General features: G+C 42.8%; 1 protein-coding gene across 15 annotated transcripts in view; it reads right to left on the reverse strand.

The window, feature by feature from the left end:
* The window catches only part of BRSK2 (BR serine/threonine kinase 2), a 395,220-nt gene that overhangs the window by 36,284 nt on the left and 338,990 nt on the right, over positions 1-19,946 (reverse strand). For 8 of the 15 annotated variants that reach the window (XM_033155249.1, XM_033155259.1, XM_033155232.1 and 5 more), the window contains 4 exons: positions 18,057-18,080; positions 10,859-10,919; positions 7,754-8,366; positions 4,987-5,035 (listed from right to left, as the gene is read on the reverse strand). In XM_033155249.1, the coding sequence (XP_033011140.1) occupies positions 4,987-5,035; positions 7,754-8,366; positions 10,859-10,919; positions 18,057-18,080 (747 nt within the window). The remainder of the gene's footprint in view (positions 1-4,986; positions 5,036-7,753; positions 8,367-10,858; positions 10,920-18,056; positions 18,081-19,946) is intronic. The other 7 variants (XM_033155278.1, XM_033155304.1, XM_033155295.1 and 4 more) reach the window with 3 other exon arrangements.

A 19,946-nucleotide genomic window follows, 5' to 3' on the forward strand; every position in this document is an offset into this window, starting at 1 on the left:
GCGCTGCACTATTGCTTTAGGGACATAATTCAGGGTGCTAGTTTTGAGATATAAAGCCTCATCCCAGTTCATCCCAGTAGCCATTAAAGGCCGCCTGCTCCCTTATGCAACTCCCAAGATTGACTGAGGACATCTGTTTAGCAATACCATCGATGGGTGAGATTCAAACAGTAAGGGAGCACAGGGAGATATTCTCAGTGGCTGTACCACAACTGCAGAACTCTCTTCCCTTGGAAATGTTCAGAAGTCCAAGACAGGATGTTGTTGGGAAGCACTGTTCTATGGCCTTTCCCCCCTTTTTCTTTTGGAAGGTAGGGTGTCATTATTGACCTAGCAGATGGTTTGGGGGTTTTGATAATGAAAATAACCCTAAAGGAAGGAGAGTGAAACATAAAATAGAAATAAAGGGGAGAAATACACACCGGGGGCCACCTTAGGATTCAGAGGAAAAGCTTGCACAACATATCTGAAGGGTAGGAAGTGCATAGGGGGGAAATGAGATTGAAAAACACTGCAGAATCGACGTGACATCTATCTTAAGAAAGGTTTTCCACCCCAAGAGATTGGTAGAAAGCAACAAGGTGTACTGGAGAAAGTACTCAATTTTACATCATGTTGTAGACAAACAATGACAGTCTTTCTCTACATCTAAAATAAACCCATGGATTTAGACAAGAATTGTCTCTCTATTGACCAATGCTGCAATTCTATTTCCACTTAACTAGGAGTAAGCCACACTGAACTCAACAGGACTTATTCCCGAGTAGACATGTATAGGATTGCATTGTAAAACATGCTTATACACCATCTCAATTTGTATTAGAGGCTCTAGCTTCTACTGGGGATTTCTATAGCCTCTATGGGCTAAATTCTAAGTCAAAATCCTAGTGGACACATACATACAGCCCAGTTCAAACAAGTCCCATGATTAAGGACTTTGCTGAATTGAGGCCCTGCTGCAAATCAGCATAGCTCCATCATCTAGCACACATGGTGCAATGCTTTTTTTCTTTTTTTAAAATGTCAGATTTATAGAAGGTGATAGCAAACAGAAACACCAAGAGAATAAAAGTTAGGCAACCACAATTTCCATTATGTTTCTATTGGCTTGTGGCTCAAAGGCAGCTATCTCCATGAACTACTTCCAGTGCCTGCAGTCCTGTACACTAGAGAAGGCTAACCTTTTTTCTGCCCAAGGGCTGCGTTCACCCTTGGCCAACACTGCAAGGGCTGTATATTGTATACTAGCAGTGAGTATGGCCACCCCACATTCTCACTCACCAGCACAGGTAGGCAAAATGCCCTCCTCAGCTGGCCCATGCAGATCAACTGAGAAGGTTGATTATTATCCCTCCCTGTTCATATGACCCATCTGATGACTGGAGTGGGAAGATTTGCTTACCCAACAGGGTGCTGTGTCTACTTCAACTCTCCCCCTTTTGAAATCAGTGGGGCCCTGGAGGGGCAGGGGAAAAGTGCTGGGAACCCTCTATAGGTGTTAGGATGTTTCAGTCCAACTTATCTCAATAGGAAATAAGCAGCCTAACTAAAAAGGATTGCAACTTGAGTTTCTCTTTCCAGCCAGACATGCAGTAAGTGGAGAATATATCTCTGCACCAGTGGCATATTCTGTACCAACATTATTAGTATGAGAAGTCACTGCAAGATACCAATGAGAAAGATCACAGAGTTTTGCCTAAAATGTGTTTGAAACCTATTCAACGTAACATTTCTGGACCCAATCCCCAGGTCTGTGCTACCGCAGTAGTGAAGTTGACCAAGGTACTTTAAAGACCTTTGGTTTACATATTTTTCTTATATCTTAAGTTCCTTTGCATTAACAGATAAGTCCTCCGGATAAAGACTGAACTAGCAAGTGATGCTAGGATCCCACTCTAGTCATCCTTTTATATCTAATTGTTCTAGAATGTGTATGGTTAGTGACATGTCAACTAGTACAGTGTGGCAAATGCTTCTCCAGTTTCTTTGAAGTTTTCTTCCCCTGTGAAAGAGGCTTCCATTTTTCTGTCTCAATCTCAGGGCACTAGAAAAATAATTTCTTTCGAATTTTGATGGGTATTGGATTTTGAGCTAACTTTATTATTGCAAGGTAGCAGCACTCTGCAGTCTCTCCAGCTGCCTGTACTTCGTAATCTGAAAAAGGTCCATGAGAGGAGTTATCTCATAATGCCTTCTAAGCTTTAACTGAAGCATGGACACCCGGGAAGGCTGCTGAAGTGCAGACACCAATGGTGAGACGCCAATGTGGAATGAAAGAAAGGACACCTAAAAATATCCCTTGGCCACTGCAAAAGTAAGGTGAGTGCAGTGAAAACACGGCACCCAAACAATAATAATTTCACAGATATGTTCCATCCCCTCTGATAATTTTTCACATGTAATTTATTTTCTCAATAATTGATGGGAAGGATAAAGCTGATTAGCCCTATCTGGTCATTCAATCCATATGGTGACAGTTGTGCGGAGTGGGAGAGGACTGCTGTGCACAACTGGCCTCTCCCCTGTCATTGTGTCCTCAACAGCCCATTCCCTGTTGTCCATGCGGTGGGAATAATGCCTGTAGAGGAGATGCTCATAGGCTCCCCGCCCCCAATTTTTGGTTCTAGCTCATGGAGGGGGCATATGTGCAACGAGCAAACTTCAAACATGCTCACCAACATGCAGGCAGACAGCAGGAGGGAGGTCCTGACTGAGTTGTGATGGTAGGGCCAGGGCCAGTAGGTGTGGCTCTGCTCCCCTGCTCCACACCATTATAATTGCCCAAACAAGGCAACTGGAAGCAGACTTTAAAAAACACACATGTGAAAATGTTTTGGATGGAGGTGCCTGTTTAATGTTTGTAAAGGTTAAAATAACAATTTGGATTATTATCAATTTTTTTCTTCTTAAATAAATGTTCTGCTATACAGAATGTTAAAAAGCAGATGGAGTCATGCTGCTTTACACCAGAAGGGGGATATGGGCTTATCCATTTAATTTCTATGAGCTTATCTAGGCTTTCCCACAAATAAAATGATACACATTACCTAGACATGTCAAGGTATAATATCCAGTCCTCAGAACTGTTAAACGAATTAGATTCATTAAAAGATGCAGCACCAGAGTAAGGAAGCACATTTATGCAACATTTCAACCAGTAAGGGCTCTTCTGCAACGGAGACAACTTGCTTTCAGAGCAAAAACAATACAGAACTCTAGAGTGGCCACAGCGCATAAAGGCACTGACGGTTGAAATAAAAACGCAGTTCATTATTTTTTACAACTTTTATTATGTTTACTGCAGGGTGCCATCCAATTGAACTCATTAATTCAGCAATTATATTGGAAAGGGGGGGGAAAGGCCTTAGGCTTTGAGTTGCATCCAAACTGCCTACTAAGGATGCCTTTACTTCTACCTGGCAGTTCTTAAAGAGAGAGCGAGGCACAAAGAAAGGCAGCACATTCACAAAGGATCTCACACAAAATGAAGGGGAGAGAGAAGGAAGAGAGAATGTGGTGGGAAAGAAATAAAAGGATCCCATTAAGTGCCTTCCACCACTCTTTACTGCCCTGACTGCTGTTGCATCAGGGTTGCACTACTCAGTTTTCACACTTCAAAACGGCAAGGACCATATCACCACCTCCAGTTAAAGAGATCTTCTCGGTTCAAAATTTAATCTAGAGCTCATGATTATTTCACTCTGTGCCTTAACCAATATAAGATCATTCCAGCAGCCAAGAAAGCAGCAATCTGGAACGTAGCAGAAAATGCTGTGCAAATTATGGAGGATTATTTTGCACTTAAGAGTGCCTAGAAGGGAATCTCTGGATAAATGTTCACAGGCAAAGTATCCCTCAATGCAATTGAGAAAACACATTATTTCTGAATGGCTACTGTATTTCCTGTGTAGCCCTTTCTGAACTGTTACAGAAACTTCCATCCCTACACCAGCTTTCATCTCCTACTGTATGAGTCACTTCCTACTAGGCTCCAAAGAAAAGTCAAGAAAGTCACAAAGGGCAGTAGTTCACTGTGACTCTGAACAATATATGAAGTCGAGACACTGCTTAAGTTTTCAAGGCTGTTTGCTCTATTGATCCCAAAGAGAGACACAGGGTCCAGTGTCAGGAAGACTGCTTGAAAAAGCTATTCACTAAAGCCTATGGAAAGGAGTATGTTAAATACACAAAGAATTGGATGTTGGTTTTCCCTTTTAAGACTTTTCCTATGAAGTGAGGGTGGAGAGGAATGCACTGAAGGACTGAAAAAAATTATGCGCTGGGTGGTGTTGTTGTTGTTTTTAATCCTTATCAGACAAACAAAGCAATCTTGAGCTCCTGCAGTTTCCTAAATCAGGAGTAGCCAACCATTATCAGGCTGTGGGCTGCACTGACCAGTGGCCAACACCCGGGGGACAACATGTCCGAGTGTAAAAATGGCCAACTGATTTTTTTATAGAATCAAATTCTGGGGAATCTTTCGGTGAGGTCACAAAGGTCTTTTGCCATGAGAGAATCAGAGTGGAAAGAACAGTCAGCAACTTTAAAAGAATTAATGAAACTTTTCCTTTTTTTGAGTGGGGTGGGGATGGGGGTGGGAATTGGAAGCCACAACAATATTCAGCTTCATAGCATAACAGCAGGAGATTCACAAGAATAGTAATTAAAAACAAAAAACAAAACACTGTTAATTTCCTCCCCCCAAATGACATATTTTGGGTGTCCAAAAACCCCTCCTGAGGAGTTGTATGAGTCCTATGTGCTAGCTACCCTTGTCCTAAATTTATCCCTCAACCTAGCACTACCCTTGAGGGTGTACAGGTATGTATATTAACTGCCCTGACACCTTGTTTGTGACCTGCTGCAACCAGAGTGGTATGAATTCATTTGTTAGGAGTGCAGGATAAAGAACATTCTGTCCCTGTTAAGTACACTGGAAACAATAGTACTGTGCTGATACTAAGAGTACTGTAGTGAGTTACTTACTCTGGGGAAGATTCTGGAGTTAAATTTGACATCTCTTCTGGCGTCGGTACTATATATACATACACAGACAGAGACAAAGCATAAGAGGGAGGAGGAGGAGGAGGAGAAAAAGGAAATGCTGATTAAATAACACCTCCCTTTCCCAATTCAAAGTCAATAACATAAATGTGGAATCAAAGTTCACCCAGAATATATCTCAAGCACTTCATTGTTTTAATATCAAATAACTGTTATTGTTTTAATATCAAATAATTGACCCACACTGGTCCTATATCCACATGTACCTAACTTGAACATTTATATACTGAGATTTCATAGTTTGGCCTCGGCTCTTGAACTGTATCTATTCAACTTAGAATAGATTACTGTTTTGAAAGTAATTTGCAGCATAATTGTATCATAATTGTATCTTCCTGATTTTTACTAGTAGCTTTGAAATAGTTATACAAGTTCTATAACCCACAGAAAACTAAAAACTGGTGTGCTGCACACTTAGCCCTATAACACCCTGATTATGTGCAAAGTCCGTAGATGGAATATTATTACCCTTTCCCATTGAAACAGAGAATAAGAAATCTGCCATATACTACAGCAGACATTTCAGCAAAGATACAAATGAGCTGGAATGCTGAGCTGTGGAAATTTCCTATTTGCATATTTTAACCAAACTTGAATTAGGAAAGAAAAGAGATTTCCAGTAACAGACAGGAATGTATTTGCTCATAAACACATAAAGCAGTAATTGTGCCTTATGTAACCTTTATTAACATGAGTCTTCATGGAGTTCCTCTCCATCCAAACAAAAGAATGCTGGTGGATTGGCACATCAGTGAAGACAGCACCTTGCACAGAACTCAGATCATTTGTGTCATCATTACTTGCTCCGACATGAAAGGAAGCTGAAGAAGGGAACTTTGTAAAGTACTTTGTGTGGTCCATGGAGCTGGGTTAATGTTATTTTGCCATATCATTAATACTACAAATACAAAACACTGAAAAGACTATGGGCCTCAATGATTCAGCAAAATGGGTTGTTACAGAGGGAGCGGATTCAAGTTTTTCAGAGATGAGGTTTTTCATTTAATGCTGTGTCATGAGGAACATGCAAGAGCTTCAGTTAATCATGCTTTGTACACACACTTCTACATAATGCTGGCCTATTAGGCGGTTCCCTGTAATGAATACTGGGAGGGAGGACTATCTCCTTAGAACAGATACCAATGAGGACAATTGATAAATGCTGCACAGGGCAAAGTTGTAACAATTGTGCAAAAACCCACTAATCATGTAATAGGGTATGTATAAAGTCAGCCTGGAGCTATATTCTGCATACATCAGTTCCTCCATGAAGGGTGTCAATTCTTTAATAAACCATCTTATCTCTGTGGACCATACAGCATCTTTGTTCACTTGTCTGTATCTGTAGGTCTGTCTTCATGAAGAGTGAACTCTAAGATCATCTCCTGTTTTGAATCCTTCCCGAACCCTAACCATCACATCAATAAATCAATGAAAGTGCTCAACTTTCCAAGAAAATGTGTAGTGGCTGCCTTAATCTTGAATACATATGGAAATGCAATATGATAGGTGTTTCTTGAAGATCTGGGCCTATGAAGGGAGTGGGAATCATGTCATGAAATAACTATAGATGCAACCCATTGTTTTCTATGGGTTTTCCTATCTTTCTAAAAGCCGTGTCTCTAATAAATCTTAAGGTATCAATTAAAGAATGATTGCTCCCCACATCAAATGGGGGGCGACATTTGCGTGGCCGCACGCAGCCCCTTGAGCTCCTAGGTGACACCTGGTAGTTCGGACTGGCTGCGTCTTCCCCCAGGAGGGATACCTGGGTTCTCTGCATACCCCAGCTAAGCGCCTAATCCTGCCTGGGGGAGGCGTTGCCTAGGGATTGGCCAGGTAAGGGGAGGGACTACCTAGCCCACACAATAGAAGGTGTAGCTTCTTAGTCTGCTAAGGTGGACCCAGATATTCAAAAAAAACAAAAACACTTTGGCTAGGCAAACCATGGTTTAGTGACGTGTGAACCAGGCCAGTGTGTGACTCAAGTCAGAAACAACAGAAAATCAGCAGGCTAGAAGTGCAGTGCAAGCACCAAAGTCATGAGTAGAAGGCACAGGATGCAGAGATCAGATAGTATAACAACACTTGTAATCTTAGTATAAAAACTGGTACTTTTGCCTTGTTCAGGTAGTCTACTGGGAGAGAGAGAGATGTATGATTAAAGACATATTTCCTAATGATGACCCATGTGAGAAGAGGTCTTCTGTAAAAAAAATTATATAATAAAATTCCATAGGTGTACTCCTTTAAGTCAATGGTGCTTTGCAGCTTGTGCACCTTGGTAAGTAATTAGTGACAACACTATATGATGGGACTTGTAGCCCTGACAAATCTTTGCATTACACTTAGTTCTTGCTTCTCAGTGGGCTCCATCTTCCATCAAGCATCACAAACAGTATTATGAGTTGCAGAAGCCTAACTAGTTTTTCCTGCTGAGCAAATTTAAAATTGGTTTTCCAAGCTCAGGGTCAGGGAAAAAACGGGGAATGAAGTTCATATGGTAAATGACACACACACTGGAAGAATAGCAAGGTGTTCATTGTTCGGTTAACAGCAGTGAAACAGCAACTTTTTAAATTTCCTTCTATACTCCCTATCTATGCTATCTACTAATCAACCACTCTTTACATTGATATGTACTTCTACCTGCCAACCTAACATTCCTGCATTTTGAGATCAGATATACCTTGCAATTTCCTGCGATGGAAGCGTGGAGATCCCAGGAAGCTGTTCTTGATTGAGTTGAGCCGTGTTCTCCAGGGCATTCCTCCAATGCTGGGGCTGGATGGTGGCGTAGGGTTGGGTGTGCCTGCTGGGCTCTCCTTTGGCGTATGGACAGGTGTCCCCTTGGGGGTAGGGAGGGGACTGCCCCTTGGAGAGGGGTGAGGGGTGACCTGTATGATGGGGATAGATTTGGTGCTTGGGTCAGTACTAGAAGGGAGCAATCTAACAGGAGACATAGGGTTGGTTTGCACGGTAGGAACAGCCAGCTGCGGGCTAAACCCAGGAGCAGGTGGACGACCCTGAGTGTTCTGTGCAGGAGCATTTGGGGAAGGAGGGACTGTAGCATTGCTAGAGGGCAGGGGATTGGATTTGGTAGACTGGAGTGGTTTTTCAGACAATCTGCTCTTGGATGGCAAAGTCTGCGTCTTTGGATTGGGTTGAAGTGCTGGCTTTGGCTGGAGAACCTGTCCGGGCCTGGAAGCATTCCTACAAGCATCGGAGTCCAGGGAGACTTGGGGGCGGGGGGTGAAAGGGAGGTCAGGAGTCTGAGGGGGGATGAAAAATTTTCTGATAGGCTACAAGATACACACAGAGAAAGTACCCATGCATTTCAAGAAAAGCAAAACGCACACGCACATACGCACAAAGTGGGTGAATAGAGAAATAAAGCCCATTTGATTTGCGGTTGTGAGCCACATCACAAGGAGATCAGAGTTATGGAGGTGAGGGTGAAGGAGGTGGGGGGTTAGGGAATTGCAAAGAAACAAAAAACAAACACAAACAAAAAAAACAAAAAGACATGCAGTTAGCTGGGAACACAGCATAGTCAACAACAGCAGCAGTGGCGGCAGTGAAAACAACAGTTTTGTCACAAGCTTCATCATATTAACCAACCATGTGTCAGCAAATAAAAAAAACCACAGAGCAAAAACTAACATGAAGGAAAAGAAAATAAGGAACTAAAAGGGTGGGTGAGGGAGGGGAAGCAGCAAGAGAGAGCAAGAGAGAAAAGGCCGTACCCCTGAGCTGTTCTGACTGTCTCACAGATAGAGAGAGAGAAGAACAGGGCTGAAGGGAGGTGAGGAAGGGGAGGGAAGCACCATTCAAGCCACAGGGGAACCTGACATGTAAGCATGTAAGGCTGAGTGTGCCCTCTCTCCCAGTTCAAAACGTCTACCACAAACAGCAAGGAAATGCAGATCAAAATAACATGTGTGCAGCAGGTAATGATAGAAGCACACAGATTGCTACACACATCAACTCCCCTCAGTCAAAGCACCACAGGTCTCAATAACATGGAGAGAGGGTGTGAGTGAGGCTGAGGAGGGGGAAAGCCTCTTTCATTTCATCACCATTCCTCTCCTGGCCTTCCACTCAGAGGGACCCAGTTTTCTCTGGCAGGCTTTACTGTATGAAATCTTAAGAGCTCATGGAACCATGGGCCAGTTTGGGCTTCAAATCTTAAGGGATCATGGAACTACGGCCACTTTAGGGTTTAAGTAAAATACCCCAAGGGTCACCAAAGAAGGTTTGCTTTCTAAGTGCCCCTATTACATCTAAGTCCTCCCATCATCAGATAGTCATATACTTTTAAAAAACAAAAGAGAAAAACACATTCCTCAGTTTTTATGACACAGTACCAGAATTCCATTCTGTGACTGATCATTGTGTTTTATGCAGTAAAAAACCCCCCAAAAACACAATTCATGATCATCCATAAATGAAGTCAGAAAAGGGGATTATGTTGTTTTGTAAAACAACAACAAAACTTAACAAGCAAGTGTTAGATACAAGAACAGCCCAAGAAAAACTTTAAAATAGAAATTCAATACACTCAGGGAACAAAATGCAAAAAAGAATACTGTTAGAATAAAAGTATTTTTTTTAAATGCAGAACACATTCCTTTCATAGAGCATGGATTAGAAAAAAGTACCAATAAAATTGTATTTACTGTTCATTTGTGAATGAGTGCAAGCCCATTAGAAGAATCACAAGTGTGTTAGAATGTATTGCCCTGCAGTTTGGGCAATTAACTTATATAAGAAGTGAAAATTGCATAAAACTGTGATAATTGCATATAACTGTATGTAAGAACAGAAGCTGAATTGACTAAGAACAGAAGAAGTGTAAATTGACTGGTTCCCTGCCTACATCGTGTGTGTGTGTGTGTGTGTGAGTGCATGTGTGCGTAACTCTTTGTGTAACAGAGGGTGGGGGGGGACGTGTGCACGCCTGTAGGTGTAGTGAGGATAGATGCTGTTTGTGTGTGTTTTGTATGGTGGTGAGTGTGCATGTGTGGAATGTATGTCTGTGGTGGGTGCATGTAGAAATATGCATTGGCCACACCCATTATTGGCATGCATCCCTTGGAGAGTACCGGTACCTGACTTTCAGCGCTACCCTTGAGCCAACATTATTTTAGCCACCTGTGAGTTAAAACATATATTTAGACAAGCTACTGCCTGTTTTTTTTGTTTTTGTTTTTTTGTTTTTTTAAAGAACCAATTGAGCTTTGGCTTGCCCAAGGACTAACAAAAACAGGCCTGTTCAAGCAGACTCTCTAAGACTGCACAATTCTTACTTCTTCGGAATGATTCTCTTTCTGCCCCTCAAATACAAGCTACTTTCAGCTTCCTTACTGGAACATCCTAATCCAACTCTGTATGATTCTAGTTCAGACTAGAGTTCATTGTTTTTCCAGCTTTCTTCAGCTGTGCTATTCAGTCCCAAAGTAGCTCTAGCTGTTACGGTTCAGTGCCTCACCATGGGCATGCAATAAGCAGCAGATGTTTTCCTCATCATATGATAAACTCTCTTAACAGGGTTATATACGTTGGCATCATGTTAGGCCACAATGATACCTTAGGTGGCAACGATGCCAGAAGCACGGGCAGCCCTGCAGAAGGACCCTATCCCAACATTCACAAACAGCAAGCTGTGCTTTATAGCTGCCCCACATCCCTACCTAACAAAACCACCCTTCAAAATGGGGAAAGAGATATTAGATGTCACCAAGCTCACATGAGAGAGTAGTTATAAACCACGACCCCAAATAATCCCACTTACCCTTGGACTGCTGAGTGGGCTGGTCGACAGGCCAGAGGAAGCTCCACTGATTGAGCGAGACCTGAGTAAACACAATAGGAAGACAAGGCCCTGAGAAACCTCTGTCAAAAGACACACCACCCTGCTGTACCAGCCACCACCATATCAATCCTCTGCATTAAGTTGTGGCTCACATTTCTAACAAGAAACTGCATATATAGCTGACATTTGTTTTCAAAGGGCAGATGTACATGAAGCTGCCCATCCCTTTGTTCATCAGTCTCACGTTTTATAAGAATATTTTTTTTCTGTGTGCATCTAGAAATGCCTCCCTTATAAGATCCCCATCCTATCCCCCATGATCTCACTATGGAGGAGCTTTGATCTTTGTTGTAAAGATCAGGGAAAAAGAGAAACGTCTGGCAAGGAAAGAAATAGGCTGCACTGCTGCAGCTGTTTTTACCATGGCAGACCAACAAGTATATAAATCACCTATCCTCCTGTTGGTTGAGCACATCATCATTTTGAAATCAGACAGATCTTTCTTAACCTCCCATTTAGGAAATATTTTTTCCCCCACTGACTAGCAAGGTATTTCATAAGAAATCATTGGCCCATATGTTTACAGGCACAGGACTACCGGTACTTCCAAAGGCCTCAGCCCCTCGCTATCACCATTCATCAAAATGATTATGCATAGATAAGTGGCTCAGAAACAGCATGGAATTCACATGACCGAATACAGAAGCAAAGGAGCTCCTTGTCAATCCCAGTTACCAATGCTAACACACATTACCAAGGATATTTTCACGTCTCCAGTTATGTCTAATGTCTGAGAGAAACCTACATTGGCTATAAATAATGCACATTCAAATTTTCCTCCTCTTTCATTTCCACATCAGCACCATTGATCCATAGCACAAATCAAAAGCACGTTCAACAGCCCCATATGTGAAAAATGTTAAAGAAATTGCCAGCTTATGTTGGCATTTCTTGAAATCTTTGGCTTGACCTTCCTCATGTCTGCTGGAACCGTGGTCTTTAAAAAGGATGATACAACAATGAAAGCAAACCCAGTCAACAAAATAATATGCAGTATATCACTTAGTCCTAATCTGTATGTCACTATATTGCAACCTTACAGTGGGGGGAGGGGGGCTGCTTTCAGTAAAACAAATTAACGAATGTATAGATTTCTCAAAGAGAACATTTTGATTCTGCTCATACAACTACATGCAAGTTATAAGGTAAGAGATATATAGTGGATGTATATAATGTACATCTGTATAGCTCATCAACAGGAAAACCTGGCTCGGAAAGAGCTTTTAAGCTCTCCACCCTGTGTGTGCTTAATGTGTATGATTTAAGCTGCCGGCTGGCAAGCACATAAGGCTGAAATTGTGCAAGTTAAATGTGTGCAAGTTGCCCATACATATGTCTATAACTAGCATCAGATACCAGGTCTACCATTTCTGATAAATCTGGTGACTGCGAAATAAGGCATGGGCACTGGGTCTACCCCACTATTGCGTCTCAATGGGCAGATTTGCTAACCATCAAAAGGTACACCTGGTGTCCAGATGACATCTTCCCACCCTTGACTGAAATCCTGTTCTTTCCCTGGCCTTTAATTAACTGCCGAAACTCTCCATTCTTGCCTTTTGTTGCTACAATCAATTTCACAGCTCCCTTGCATCTCCCTAAAAAAAATAACATGCCAGGAGACTAGTTAACTGCACTGCACAGTTGTTATTTGTCACCCCAACGGCCCCTTTCCCCCTGTTGTTATACTGTTATAACAACACTGAGCTAAGCCATGTCCTCTCAGCCAGTCCCTCCCCCCCCACCTGCAATACAGGTATAATATGGATGGACTTTTATCTGTACTGGCAGGTTTATTTAAAAAATGTGTACAGTCCTGGGTATGTGTGGGTTACATTTTAGGGTATGAAATAAGTCCTTAGTTAGAAAGATGCTACCTTTTTGGGGGGGAGGTAGACACACTACTGTCCAGATAAAAGTGAATCAGGAAGTTGCTCCTACAACCAGTGGGCGTGTCATTCTAGCCTTCCTTTTGTCTAATTGGCTAGCTCTGCTGTCCTAAATGAACCATGACTTCATTTGTTAACAAACAACCCTATAAAGCAGGCGCTGGCTTGCTTTGCAAATGGGCAGAATTGGTGCCGACACATTTTGCTTCCTGTCTCAGGTTCTACAATGGCTAGAGAAGGATTTGGTTTTTTAAAAAACAAACAAACAAAGCCGAAAGCTGATAATCTGGGAGTTATGGTCCAGCCCTCTACACCTATGATGGGAGGCAGCAAATGTCAGCCCACCAGCTGTGTTCTCCTCATTGCCATGGCAGCAGGGATGCCTTCCTGAATTATCATGAGAACAAGGATCACGCACAGCTTAGGGGGCACTTTTAAAAGACTGGGGAGTGGCTGGCCAAGGATGATCCTCCCTTGGGTTCCAGAGGCAGTGCTGTAGATGCCCCCTCTCTTTGAAACCCCACTTCTCAAGGCTGCTTATTTGTTGGAAGACCCTGAGCCCTGCATGCCTCACTCCACCAATGTGGGAGATAGTGGGGATCAGAACGAGAAAGAATGAAACAAAGGCACACGGGGCAGAGAGGGATAGAGATACATAGTGAGGGGAGAGCTGTATGCTATGCTATTTATCAGCCAGGAAATTGGCTGCAGGCCTTTAGTGAATAAACTACAGTTTTATTAATCTAGTTTTAAAGCCTGCAGCTATAAAGAAAATGTTACACTTAAATACGTCAAAGCTTGTTTATAAAGAATAACCTCCAAACTGAACCTAGAAGCATCCTTGTAGCTCAATGCCTTAAAGGAAATGAAAATAAGAAGTGGGGTTTTGTAGGTCTTACACTCCTGTCAGTATCACTTTTGCAGGTTAAGAAAACAGAGCACCCTAGAAAAATTATTTAAAATTTCTGAAGGAAGTTTCTTTGGTGCTGCTCTTCACCCATCAGCCATCAGAAAGAAACCAGGGGTCAGCTTCTTCTCATGAAACTGGCCCAGAGCACTGCTGAGTTGAAAGAGCACTGAGAATTCAGACTGAAGCAAAGACAGGGAGATCATGCACTGGGTAGCAATATGGATTCTCCTTTTGGGGAAGCTCCATAGACATTATCACCAGCATGCGTAACCTGAGTAGTCACACTGGGAGGACAAAAATAAGGAATTGTGACACCTTACTTTGCTGAAAGGGACTTTTATCTATGGATTTGAACCACAATTATTTAACAGGAAACAGCCATTTGCATATAACCTTCACAGAATCTCTGGAGGAATTAAGGTGAGTCTTGTCTCTCATTATTCTGGTCAGGTAAATTTATTACAATTGGTCATACTTTGAGCAGGTATCTTCTTTCGAGGGTTGAACATATTTTAGACACTCCTCTCCACCCCTAATGAGTGACATAGTGTGTTGTGAACATTTTATTACCATGAGTTTGTAAGAGCAGTATTGCTGAGAAATGCTAGAAGGTCATCATGGCAATGATGAGGCAATCCTGGCTCCATCTGTATGCCAGAGAAGGAGCAGCTGCAAGGAGTTTGTCCTTCCCCCTCCCATGCCCCCCTCCCATGAATAAACAGCCTGCTCCAACTGCCAGGAACTCGGGGCTGTGGAATCGAAAAGAGCCACTCTCTGCCCTCTTCCACCAGTCAAGGCAATCCTTGCCTCCCAGGAAGACTGTAGAGGCAGGGAAGAGACCAGCCTGACCCCATACACTGGCCAATGAAAGAGCAGCTGCTCCAAAGTTTGCTTTCCTCTTTCCTCCCCATCTCTTTTTTCCTTTATATTATGTCTATATGCAGGCACGTAGGGAGCCGCTTTGCCACCCGGGGCGGCAAAGCGGGGGCACCCCCCTGGGGGCGGGGTGGCGCTCCCTAGCCCAACATGGCGCAGTCCACCCAAGATGGTGGGCGCGAGCGGCCGGCACCCCTTCCGACCGTGCGGCAGTGGCGGCGCGGAAAGTTTTAAGGCTGCAGCGCTGATCGCAGGGGCGGGGTGCCGCCCCGAGTGTCACCCCCCCGGGCGGTACCTGGGGGGCACGCCCCCTGCCCCCTTGCTCCTCCCCTGTCTATATGATTGAAACCTGTGGACAGGGATTACATGATATTTTATTAAATGTCAGGCCCTAAACAACAACAACAAGAACAACAACAAGAACTCTGAATATGTGTCTGTTAGAAATTATACCAGAATATCTGAAACATGTTTGATCTTATCCTGCTTCACAGTAAAACTATTTTAGACACGGGAAACATTTTTAACACCTGTAAAGGGAAAGGCTGTAGAAAGACCATGAATCATCCTCTACATCAGCTTGCCACATTCCTGCGACTCACAGTTCCCCTTATGATGAACTATAGGCAGTTTGGTTTGTTAACTGGACAACCAAATCTCTTCTGATGTGATTGATTTTTTAAAAATGCTTTAAATGATCTAACTGCCCCAAAGTGATCATTTCTCTCAGGATTCAAAACAAACAAACAAACAAAAACCTGTCACTTCCTCCCCACTCCCCCAAAAAAATAAAACAAAAAAAGCAAACTGGGCAAATTTGACCTTCAGAGGTTTTTTTGCTTAAGAAAGTGGATGGTTGGGATCTTTCTGTTTCTATAATCTGCCGTTCCCCAGGAAAGCAACACAACATGTCAGAAGCACGAGTACCAATTCAACAGTAATAAAAAAAGGACAGATATGAGAGAGAGAGGTGTGTCTGGTGCCTTTTGCCCCCAGACTTGTGTCTTGTGCCTTTGACACAGCTTAATAAATAGAAATTCAACAGGAAAAGCACTGCCTATTTTGTTTCTCCATGCCAAAAAATAGCACCTGACAAATTTATGCTACTTTTTGTTGTTCTTGCATTTGTTAGAGGCAGAAAGGCCATGCCACAGCAGATTGCAGAAACTCTACTCAGGAATATGAGTAGGTTATGCTTGTGGATGTCGCATGAGAATAAAGTTTGAGAATTCTACAGGGTCAGGAGGTTCCATTCAGACTGGGGGCCCTTTCATGTACATTTTTAACAGCACTTCTGCACTCTTTTAAAATTCTGAAAGTTGCCTGCTCAGTTTCATCACAGGGGATCAGTAGTCATGTTCCAAGTTGTGGAAAAATATAAAATGCTAGGAGTTTTCAGCAGGAGGAGAGAAGGGTGTCAGCACTCATGCCTTCTAGTGCTTGTTTAAGTAGAGGCTGGTGAGAGGGTGACTCAGATAAGAGAACGGGACTCTATATATTGCACTACAGGACCCTCTTTATGGATGTTTCACGTTCAAAAAATTTTCATGTGCACACGCATACACACACACATACAATATTCATGCCAGTGGGATTTTGTGTCATTTGGTACAGTGTTCCTTTTCTTCAGAAGGTGCTTAAATATTGGAAGCAGAGTCAGGATGATTAGACAACAGTGGAAGCAATGCACCCACAGAGACATATTGGTTTTGCTGTCACTGTGACTAAACAGGTGACAGAAAATTCACCACCATGGAATCCTGAAGCCAACTGAGATGACCAAACACCTGCTCTGAAACTGCAGCAGCTCCTTCTGACTATCAAGTTCCACATTTCACCTGTATCAGCTGTTATTTAAGCACATCCCACACCATGAAGACGATAAGGGGCTGCATACGAACTCGGGCCAGTTTGTTGATTAAATAATTTTATATCCCTCCCTTCCTCCAATACGGTGAACAGGTCAGCTTACAACAACCATGTAGGCCATTCTGAGGCTGCAGGACCTTTTACCCAACCACAAAGGATGGCTGCACTTGGGGAAAGAACACACCTGTGTGTAAGTTCAATACCGCCTAATGGAGACGAGAAGGAACTGCTGCTATTGTGGTTAGCCTGATGAGGACTTTTCTGCCCAGCTGCTTGTTATGTAAATGTGAGCACTGGAGATAGCAGCAAGAGATGGAGGCACTCCCTGCTGACTCCCCTTGAGTCTCCGTTGATAGAGCACAGAAAGAAGGATGACACAGCACCAACACTGCTTATGACCATGGCTCTAAAGGTCTTGTTTTGCAGTTCAACTGCCAGGGGGCTTTTCTTTATTAGACTCTATGGACAAAGCCACCAAAAGTCATATAAATATGCATTCATACCACAGGGAGGTTCCCCCATAGAACCTTGTGGCTTGACAACAGGTTTGGGGGGACCTGTGGTCCTCCAGATGCTACTGGATTACAAATACCATCAGTCACACACACACTGTCCCACACGGCATACATTACATTTTAGGCTATGCCCTCAGTGTAAGGATGAGGTAGTTTTGTCAGTGGGCCAAGCAAGACATTTTTTTTAAAAATGTAAAAGCAGCTGGGGGTGGAGGGGGTTGAGGTTAACTCTTCCCTCCTGCACTATTTTCCTCATATAAGTTGCCCCCTCCAAAGATGCTATATGTTCTTTGAGGGGAAAATATATGTTCCGATATAGTATTTGTAAGTATTTCACCACTGGACGAATAGCAGCTGGGAGGATTTTAGCTGGGAAGATGATAGGAGGAAAAAAGGTTAAATTATAGGAGATCTGATCACAGTTGCCAAGATGTCATATTGAGATTTGCCCTCACTATGTAAAGGTAAAGGTAAAGGGACCCCTGACCATTAAGTCCAGTGGCGGACGACTCTGGGGTTGCGGCGCTCATCTTGCTTTACTGGCTGAGGGAGCCAGCGTTTGTCCGCAGACAGCTTCCGGGTCATGTGGCCAGCGAACCAGAGTAATGCACAGAAACACCGTTTACCTTCCCACAGGAGCGGTACCTATTTATCTACTTGCATTCTGATGTGCTTTCAAACTGCTAGGTTGGCAGGAGCAGGGACTGAGCAATGGGAGCTCACCCTGTCACGGGGATTCGAACCGCCGACCTTCTGATCGGCAAGCCCTAGGCTCTGTGGTTTAGACCACAGCACCACCCGCGGCCCCCCCCCTCACTATGTACTAGGCCTCTAAGATGCATGTGAAGTCAGGGCAAGCGTTTTCTCACCCTCACTAACAAACACACACACACACACAAACGTTGTATAAAAATGTTTCCTCCTGTAAGTCCCCCCCCCCCCCCGGTAACACAGTTTCAAGATAAATAATATTTATACTGTGATCATTAAAAGAAACTTCTCTACCCAGAAGAAAATAACAGGTCCCACAACAGGTATAATCCAAAACTGGAGCTTACCCCAATGCGTCAGCACTTGTCATCCTTGGCAGTGGGGAATAAATAGAGGAGAAGGAGAGAGAAAGAAAGGGAGGTGGAAGCAGGTGGAGAAAAGAGTACGAAAAGCAGAGTGAAATACTGTTCGGAGAACTACATGGTCATAATTATTGCCACAGGCACCTGCTGCTGATGGAAGCACCAGTGGGGAATACGTATGGGAAGGGGGAGGTTTTCATTTCCTACTACACAAATATTTCCATATAGCTCATAATCATAGAAGAAGTTTGCATCTGGGATTACGGGGGCAGACACATCAAGTGTAAAGGTGAACAATAAAACATTGCTTGCCCACCCTGATTAAGCCAGTCTGTGGAGTTAGCAGTCCAGATCTGATTTGCAGTTGTTTTTATTTATGGCAAATAATCAGATTTTGCACAGTGGGCCGTACTGAAAAGGATGTGGATCTTCCTCCATTTTGCTCATGTAACATTCTCTTGCCCAGTAATGACCAGCTAGGAATCTCCTTTTCCACTGTGAATATCTATACTTTATATGTACTGTTAAAAGACCAATATTTCTGATTGGGTATGAGGCCCGGGTGAACAAAGCTACAGGTGAAGGATGCAACTTACTGGGAATTTCTCCTGTTAAGAGTTCTGCTGAAATGTATAAAAACATATATGTATTGCCTTTCATGGCTGCTATTCATCTGAGTGAGACTCATGTAGAAATCTTGAGTAGGTTGTGTCCAAAGTTGCAACTCTACTTTAATTCTGGCTGAAAGGACCTTCAACTTTTTCCAAATTAGATAAAAATCAATTTTTATTAAATTAAAATTAAAATCAGGGGTTTTCTGCCTAAAAACAGTGGAAAATAAATGCACAATATAAAATAAATGCAGCCTTAAGCACAATATAACACTGCTAAGTTACATTTCTACCCTGGTTTTCATTATAATGTTGCTCAAGTCACATCACACTTATGATGGGCAAGCAGAAATCTGTAGATGTATTGTGGAGTAAACTTGCATGATTATTCATTTTTTCCCCATATCCCAATTTTGTCTCCCTCTTCCCAGCTTCTGTAGGGATCATTTTAAAAAGCTTTCATTTAAGTCTTAATCTCCTTTTAAACCAGGTACTGTGCATTGTTGGTTGGTTGGTTGGTTGCTTACCCCACCAACCAAGTTATTTAACTTTCTCTAGGAGGCTGTCATAGAAACAAAAGAGCCTGTTGGTTAAGCCAATCTCAAACAGCATCCCAATGTCCTATGGGAAACTTTAAAGGACTCGAGTGCAAAACACTAGATACACCAAAGAATGGCATTTCCTCATTTTTCTGAAGTACCGGTATATTTCCCAAGTTTGCTCAGCACTGAGACTGTGCAACATGGAAGCTGTAAAGAAATACTATGTCTTAGACAACAATTAAATAATGCCCCTTCCAACTCCACAATGCTACCTAATTGTAAGATAACATGTTGATTGCCATAGGGTATTCAAACTACTTCCTCTTTCTGCTTTAGGAGACTCATCTCCACAGCAAGCCTCTTCTGTTCTGGCAGTGGAAATTTACTGCCCTATCCTAACATGCACTATTGGGTCATAAGCCAGAAACAGCAGCTTAGAAGACACACAGAAGGTGAAATTGCGCTCCCTCAAGCTTCTGCTTCTGAAATAGAGTCTGATAAAGCATCCAGTGAACTGTCTTGTCTTATTTTATGAGATCAACCTCAGTTTTTTTGAGGCCTGGGGATGTGGACAAGATGCCTGCCTACTTGTTTACTATCTACTCTCTTGACCCTTGCTCATCATGACTGATTAAAGCTAGCCATGCAGGATTAACCAGGTGGATTCAGGGATTGGTAAATGCATCACTTTGTGAAACTGCATTTCACTGTGTGACCCACTT

Source organism: Lacerta agilis, chromosome 1 (genome assembly GCF_009819535.1).
Source record: "Lacerta agilis isolate rLacAgi1 chromosome 1, rLacAgi1.pri, whole genome shotgun sequence".
In the NCBI taxonomy this organism is placed as follows: Eukaryota; Metazoa; Chordata; class Lepidosauria; order Squamata; family Lacertidae; genus Lacerta; species Lacerta agilis.